This window comes from Lethenteron reissneri, unplaced genomic scaffold, assembly GCF_015708825.2.
Source record: "Lethenteron reissneri isolate LAM-NWPU_2019-01 unplaced genomic scaffold, ASM1570882v1 scaffold_1864, whole genome shotgun sequence".
NCBI classification, from domain to species: Eukaryota; Metazoa; Chordata; class Hyperoartia; order Petromyzontiformes; family Petromyzontidae; genus Lethenteron; species Lethenteron reissneri.
This window is the reverse complement of record NW_026891624.1, coordinates 871872-880183: the sequence shown is the minus strand read 5'-3', so window position 1 is coordinate 880183 and position 8312 is coordinate 871872. Positions and strand designations below refer to the sequence as shown.

The following is an 8312-nucleotide window of genomic DNA, read 5'->3' as shown; positions in this document are numbered from 1 at the left end:
GGCAGGGCGAAGGGCGGAGTCAGCCCCAGCCCCGGGGGACATAACGGGGGATCCGTGAGGAGCTCGGGGTTCTTCGTGTACTGGTGTGAAGAAGATCCACGTCGGGGAGAAGAAGCCTCTGGCCACGCGGTCTGGGACCCAGCTTGTGTCCGGGCCGGGATAGCGAAACGTATCTAGTTCTGCCATAGCGTGGTTAGATGGGCATTCGATACCCGAGTGTAGATTGTGTGATGTTATGTTGAAGGTGCTAAATAAAGTGTGGCTCCCAAGACAACGTCTGCGACTCAGTTGGACTCACTACACATACATAGTTGTACACCAGCAGGTCTTAAAGTTTGATGTGGACTCGATGGCAATGCGGTTGGTTCTTATACAATTGCTCAATGCTACTGCTGTTTAAATTGTGGTGGGTGGGGGTGATTTGATACCAAAATAAATTCGTTGTAATGGCCCAACTGTAAAATTCCAACAATTAGTTATGTAAAAAAGGACCACGTCCCGAACCAGTAATGCTGGGTGGTATGTTTATTGTTGTGCCATGAAATAAAATAAATAATACATAATAAGAACAAAACAAAAAAGCCTTTGTATATAAAACAAACCCATTGCAACATATTTAAACTATAGTGAGGTATTCTTACATTGCTCAACATATCACTACAGTTAAACAAAGATATACATCTTGTGCTGCGTAAAGAAGGCTGTCACTGGGAGTTGTCTCGCTCGAGTGCCACAGAGCATTGCGATGACTTATGGTAAAACGATTAAATCCACACATTTTGTCACCAGGGTTGCGATTTCCGCATGGAAAATGCGGAAGGAGGGTTCAAATTTTCCCGCATTTTTGCTAAAGTCAACCGCAAACGGTGGAAAGACTACTCCTATGACCGCGCGCTTTTAACAACACGTTAATGCGTTCTATTGGAAAGGATACATCATGTACATGTGCTCGTAATCACGGCTCCGCATTTGAATAAAGTATGTGGTTCTTGTGCGGAAATGCGGAAATCATATATTCATTCCAATCAGTAACTCAAAGCCCTACGTGATGCTGGGCCTTGCATGTATCCTTTCCAATAGAACGCATTAACGTGTTGTTAAAAGCGCGCGGTCATAGGAGTAGTCTTTCCACCGTTTGCGGTTGACTTTAGCAAAGATGCGGGAAAATGTGAACCCTCCTTCCGCATTTTCCATGCGGAAATCGCAACCCTGTTTGTCACACGCACAGTTTTCGTTAGATTGAGAAGTACAGGAAACCACAGGAAAGAGATCATGAAACTTGAACTGTGGGGTAGTAATGTCCCCAAGCTCCGTGGAGCATTGAGATTCTAGGGCATTTAAGAAGTTCGGAGGTGTGTGCTAATTGTTCCTCCGATTCGAACGGTTGGCTACATACATTGGAAAAGAAGTTCAACATACAAAATAGCCTCATGAATGCTGATATTTTTTCTTTCTTGAGGAAGCATGACCACCTATGGCATTACTCGCTTTGAATGAACGCGAGACGATAATAACTTTCGAACTTGTTTCACAATCTCCTCGTCCCTGCTGCCGTACAGAAAGGGGCTCATGAAGCGGGGAAACACGTGCAGTGCCAGGAAGACCGCAATCCTGATCACGTGCGTGGCCCAAGCGTTTAGGCGCAACAACTCCACCGACTTGTAGAACATGGGTATAGCCACCGGCAGTAAGCACAGACCCAGCTGAATTGCGTGCAGCACTATGGTCTTTCTGGCCTTAGAGAAGCCGCTGCGTCCCTCCGAGGCCCTCTTAGCGGCCAGAGCCGTCATGACATAGGATGTTGCTACAGACAGCACGGCAAATACAAATTCCGTGTACAAAAACGTGTCACGGATCATGATTGCTACCTTTCCATAAGGCATGTCTGCATCCAACTGGTTCATTTCACATACAAGTTGGTACTCGCTCATGAAGAGCGGGCCGCTGGCTACGCAAAATAAGAGACGGATGGTTGGCACTGACAGAGACAGGAGGCAGACGCCAGTTACTACCTGTAAAACACAAATATTCACATGAGTTGGAATCAGAGAGTTGATTTTAAAAATAATAAAACTCGAATCTTTTTTTTACTGAAAGCTTAACCGGAATCCAAATAAAAATGTGTTGCCCTGGAAATAATGCATAGCATTGTAAACCAATTAAACGTAGCATTGTACATGGTATTGACTAAGAAAACTTCTGAATAAAAGTATTTCTGAGATTTAACGTTGCTTTCATTGATAAATTGCATCCATTGATACATTTCAGATATATTAAGGTCGACACCTCATCATCAGCATAGCCAAATCCGTTTATGTCACCACACATTGCCAATGCTCCATATCCTTCATCACGTCCCACAATCGCTGCACAGTAGAAACACACTAAACTAAACATGTAACTATTTTTATTTTGCCAGGCAAGGCCGACTGAGCTATGCAGATTTTTTTCAGAAGTGACCTGGCTACAGATTATAGCTCAATGAAGAAGCTTTCGTGACTGCAGGAATCTATACTCTTTGGTCCTTTAGGTAGGTTATACCTACCTACGTATGTTATACCTACGTAAGTTAGTCACATAGGTATAGTCACATAGGTATAGTCACGTAATTAAAACCTACGTAGGTTATACCTACGCATAACCTACAGTGAGGGAAAAAAGTATTTGATCCCCTGCTGATTTTTTAAGTTTGCCCACTGACAAAAAAATGATTAGTCTATAATTTTAATGGTAGGTTTATTTGAACAGCGAGAGACAGAATAACAACAACAAAAATCCAGAAAAACGCATGTCAAAAATGTTATACATTGATTTACATTTTAATTAGGGAAATAAGTATTTGACCCCCTCTCAATCAGAAAGATGTCTGACTCCCAGGTGTCTTATATACAGGTAACGAGCTGAGATTAGGAACACACTATTAAAGGGAGTGCTCCTAATCTCAGCTTGTTACCTGTATAAAAGATACCTGTTCACAGAAGCAATCAATCAATCAGATTCCAAACTCTTCACCATGGCCAAGACCAAATAGCTCTCCAAGGATGTCAGGGACAAGATTGTAGACCTACACAAGGCTGGAATAGGCTACAAGACCATCGCCACGCAGCTTGGTGAGAAGGTGACAAGCGTTGGTGTGATTATTCGCAAATGGAGTAAACACAAAAGAACTGTCAATCTCCCTCGGCCTGGGGCTCCATGCAAGATCTCACCTCGTGGAGTTGCAATGATCATGAGAATGGTGAGGAATCAGTCCAGAACTACACGGGAGGATCTTGTCAATAATCTCAAGGCAGCTGGGACCATAGTCACCAAGAAAACAGTTGGTAACACACTACGCCGTGAAAGACTGAAATCCTGCAGTGCCCGCAAGGTCCCCCTGCTCAAGAAAGCACATATACATGCCCGTCTGAAGTTTGCCAATGAACATCTGAATGATTCAGAGGACAACTGGGTGAAAGTGTTGTGGTCAGATGAGACCAAAATGGAGCTCTTTGGCATCAACTCGACTCGCCGTGTTTGGAGGAGGAGGAATGCTGCCTATGACCCCAAGAACACCATCCCCACCGTCAAACATGGAGGTGGAAACATTATGCTTTGGGGGTGTTTTTCTGCTAAGGGGACAGGAAACTTCACCGCATCAAGGGGACGATGGACGGGGCCTTGTACCGTCAAATCTTGGGTGAGAACCTCCTTCCCTCAGCCAGGGCATTGAAAATGGGTCATGGATGGGTATTACAGCATGACAATGACCCAAAACACAGGGCCAAGGCAACAAAGGAGTGACTCAAGAAGAAGCACATTAAGGTCCTGGAGTGGCCTAGCCAGTCTCCAGACCTTAATCCCATAGAACATCTGTGGAGGGAGCTGAAGGTTCGAGTTGCCAAACGTCAGCCTCGAAACCTTAATGACTTGGAGAAGATCTGCAAAGAGGAGTGGGACAAAATCCCTCCTGAGATGTGTGCAAACCTGGTGGCCAACTACAAGAAACATCTGACCTCTGTGATTGCAACAAGGGTTTTGCCACCAAGTACTAAGTCATGTTTTGCAGAGGGGTAAAGTACTTATTTCCCTCATTAAAATGCAAATCAATTCATAACATTTTTGACATGCGTTTTTCTGGAATTTGTTGTTGTTATTCTGTCTCTCACTGTTCAAATAAACCTACCATTAAAATGATAGACTGATCATTTCTTTGTCAGTGGGCAAACGTACAAAATCAGCAGGAGATCAAATACTTTTTTCCCTCACTGTACGTGACTTTACCGAAATAACCAAAGAGTAATCAATATTCAATTACTTATTTTCCAGCTTCTTGTATGTATTTTGAACTTAGCCAACCATGCTTATCGGAGGTGCTTAGTTCGTGTCCAACTCTCTGATCCAAATAGTAATTCAGATGTCACTCGCAACAAAACCAATTAGTAAGGTTTGTCATGTAAACAAAATGTGCGATGAGTTACTATTTCAGCACACCAGTATGTTGGAGAGCAAACCCACAATTCATAATGAAGGTTTTTCGTTAGATCATGACACAGCCACTTAGTAAGGTTTGTCACGTCAACAAAACGTACCAATTAGTTACTAGTTCATGACACCGGTTTTGTGTTGGACAACAAACCCACAACGTTTAGAATTTGAGTACGACATTTCGCTGATCATTACAACCATCACCAATCAGGCCACAGCCCTAATTGTGAAGAAGTCTTCTCGTTTTCGGTCTTAATTGAGTAAAGGTAAAGTCATCACTGTGAGTCTGTTACATGCAAACACCAAAGGGGGGTTCATGTAGTCATGTAAGTTACAATTTATTATGTTACTTTAACACAACACACAAACACTCCCAGCGCGAGGCCGACTCTGGATTCAAAAGTGAATTTTGAAGATCACATTGATTATATTGGGAAAAAGACAAAAAATTAAATTGGTTTTCTGTATCGTCACAAGCACTGCTTCCCCCCTATGTTCCGTTTGGAATTGATAAAAGCTACCATACTGCCTCTACTTGATTACTGTGACATCGTGTATAAATCAGCCCCAAGTGCTGTACTGAAGAAACTTGACTCAATGTATCACTCAGCCTTAAGATTTGCATTGAACTGCCCATATAGGACTCACCACTGTGATATCTACATTGGGTCAAACTTAACATTTCTTAATGTTCGACGGCTTGCGCACCAGATCTTATTTATTCATGATGTACTTACAAAAAAATCCGCAGATTACCTGCTGGATCTCCTCTCTGTTTAAAAGAACAAATTTGACCTAAGGTCTACGCTCATTTACCAGCTTCATATTCCCTATTGCCGTACATATACTGGAGGAAGGGCCTTTGCTATTGATGCCCCCAGGGTCTGGAATGCTATTGCCAATAAATTACAACTTGAGTCACTACCTATGAGATCTTCACTCAAAACTGCTCTAGAGGAGTTGTACACCCTAGCTGCCAGTGCTATTCAGTGGCCTAAAATAAAATGTTTCGCTCCGGATGATCGCTGCAAAGTATGGCCTGTGTTTTGATTTAGTGTGCTGATCTTAAAGGTGCATCGAAAAATTATGATACTCCGACTGATGCTCCTGCTGTTGTGGAGTGACTCATTCAGCCAGCTATGGCTGCAGGGTTTTGGTAGTACATGTTGTTTATGTCGTTTATTGTGAAATTTCCGTCACAGTTCCTATGATCACTGTTTCATTGCTTTCATGACTTTATTTTGGTGATTTCGACAAGTTTTTTGGTTTGGCCATATTTGTTTGTTGCAGTAAAGAGTAAGACTGATGGCCTTAACCTAAGTTGTCTTATGGTTGTTGTTGTTGTTGTTTGACTTGCATCCCACTGGGATTTTTGCACACAGCGTTGGTGTACGGTGTTTTTTCTGCAATATTTTGCTGTCTTTTCTTGGATTTTCTGTTTGCACTTAGTCACATATTCACTTTAAGATGTTTTCTTGTTCATGTTTTTGTTTTTTGTTTGTTGCGGTTGCACCCGATTCAAGAGCCGAATGGCTCACAGGGCTATACCTAATAAATGAACTTGAACTTGACTCACTACATCTCGCAGAAGATCGCTCCGCTGAACAAAATAGTTCCGCTTTAAGTGGAAGTTAAACATATTTTTAATGCAAGCTGGTTCAAGCGCGGATGTTTGTAAGATGAAGGCTGCATGTATTGGTACACGGCAATGTGTGTTTCTTAAGAAAACAAAAAAACCGGGGTACCATGCACCCACATTAGCCAGGTATGTCAGAGATACTGCGTGCTATCATGGTTAACATCATCATCATCTCCAACCACATACCTGCAGGCCGGACTGCCGGTGGGCCAGTTGGTGGTATCGAAGTGGCTGACAAATGGCCAAGTAGCGCTCCAGAGCCATGGCCGTGATGGTGAGGGTGCTGTTGATTTGAAGCGCCATACTTAGGTTGATTAAAAAACAGCAGAGGATGCGAATCAGCGAGATGCGCTCAAATCTTATCATCATTATCAGGTCCGAAAGGAGCACGTAGAGCATGTCGCTGGTCATCAGGTTCATGAAGAGGATATACTTGGTGCTCTCGGTGAACGTCGTCACCCGGTCGAAGAGACACACCATGAGCACAAACATCACAAAGGACGGCAACCACGTGATCAGCAAGATAGCGTACACCACGTGGTTAGTGGTGCTCCAAATCTCTTGGGGGAGAGCTGTTTCGTTTTCAAAAGAGCCATTCACTGGTAGACTTGCCATGGCTTTTGCGTGTTTTTAGTTTTTGTCAATTCTGTAACAGAAACACACGTGGATTCAGGTGTTAGATTGGTGGGGGGCGCAAGTTATAAAAAAATAAAAATCCAACACTTTCAAATATGAGTTTGTCCTTGGTGCAGTTAACTAGGAGTACAGAAGCCGACTGTAGCTTTCAGGGGAAAACGCATTTTAAATGTTGCAAATAGTTTATTTCGCTCTGGTTTTACGTCTGAAAGTTTTGGGAAACCCATTGATGAATTTGTCGGGCTGCCAAAAGCGGAAGTCACTAAGAGCGGTCGCATCGTTATACTAAAGTCGTGTTTACGCTTACTAATTTTTACATGAGGTTGTGTATTACTGGAGAAGACTTAGGGTAGAGGTAACTTTAGAGCAAGGTGTCTGGGTGACAGGGTAAACATTACTTACCCACATATAAACATTGTGCTCAACAATTTTTTTCCAAAAGCTTTGAATTTCCACGTGATAAGCCACTTCGTTTCTGAAATAGAAACTAATAGCTCATTGGGCTTTACATGGTAAGTAAAATACAAGTTTTTTTTTACCTTTATTTTATAAGCAATGTGTTTACCTTTCCTATATTTTGCACTCCTATTGTGTGTTTTGATTGTTTGAGGTTCTAACGTTCTGATCCGACCCTACTGAACATCTGTGAAAAGAGCTTTATAGCTCATCTGCTTCCTCCTGCAGTCTAAATAAAGATTCTGATTCTGAAAATAAATAATCAGACATAACGCCTCTTTCCCAAATGTGTCTCTCCACGTAAAACAAGAAGTCAACATGTTGGTTACATACCCAAGCAGCTTCATAACATTTTGGGAGTACACATGTTTGAGCCACACTTTGAACCTTACCTATGTATCCGCAGTTCACTTTGAATGTGCAGTGTAATCGAGGGACTGTGTGTTGTTGTCTTGGTGTGGTCTGGGACTGTTGTTGTTGTTGTTGTCTTAGTCTGCTCTGGGAATATTGTTATCTTGGTGTGGTCTGGGACTGTTGTTGTTGTCTTGGTGTGGTCTGGGACTGTTGTTGTTGTTTTGCTGCCTTGCCCCAAACTTGCATTCGGTGTAAACCAATCCGCAGGAATTGATGTACATGTCCAAATTGTACTTCTATCATTTATCTTCTTGGTTCTTTCGGTAAAGTCACGTAGAAGGGAAGTAATAAAATAATAAAAATAAAACATAATAAAATAAAATATTTCTCACGACGTTTCGGCTACAACGCAAGCAGCCGTCTTCAGGTGAAGAATGAAGACGGCTGCTTGCGTTGTAGCCGAAACGTCGTGAGAAATATTTTATTTTATTATGTTTTATTTTTATTATTTTATTACTTCCCTTCTACGTGACTTTACCGAAAGAACCAAGAAGATGAATCCCTGCAGTCACGAAAGCTTTAAATCGAAATTCTATCATTTATTTAGATTTATTTATTTAAGTCTATGGACTTGCTTACCCCCTTCTCTATGTTGCTCTCACATCCTTGTTTGCATTTTGTCTGTTGTGTTGTGTCTGTTGTATTGTGCTTGTAGTGTGTCTGTTGCATTATGTTTGTTGCATTGTGTTTGTTGATGTCA

At 42.1% G+C, this 8312-nt stretch overlaps 1 protein-coding gene across 1 annotated transcript; it reads right to left on the bottom strand.

The window, feature by feature from the left end:
• Positions 1–1472: 1472 nt before the first annotated feature.
• LOC133339439 (odorant receptor 131-2-like) lies at positions 1473–6721 on the bottom strand. Its single transcript, XM_061547596.1, has 2 exons — positions 6293–6721; positions 1473–2012 (listed from the first exon to the last, which is right to left on the bottom strand). The coding sequence occupies exons 1-2, from the start codon at positions 6719–6721 to the stop codon at positions 1473–1475; spliced, it is 969 nt and encodes a 322-aa protein (XP_061403580.1).
• Between the last annotated feature and the right edge of the window lie 1591 nt (positions 6722–8312).

What these genes read in the sequence shown, in the direction of transcription:
- LOC133339439 (XM_061547596.1), bottom strand. Translation starts at nt 6,721, where the DNA reads ATGGCAAGTCTACCAGTGAATGGCTCTTTTGAAAACGAAACAGCTCTC. An exon ending in ACCGGCAGTCCGGCCTGCAG is followed by an intron (nt 2,013 to 6,292) that starts GTATGTGGTTGG and finishes TGTGTTTTACAG; the next exon opens with GTAGTAACTGGCGTCTGCCT.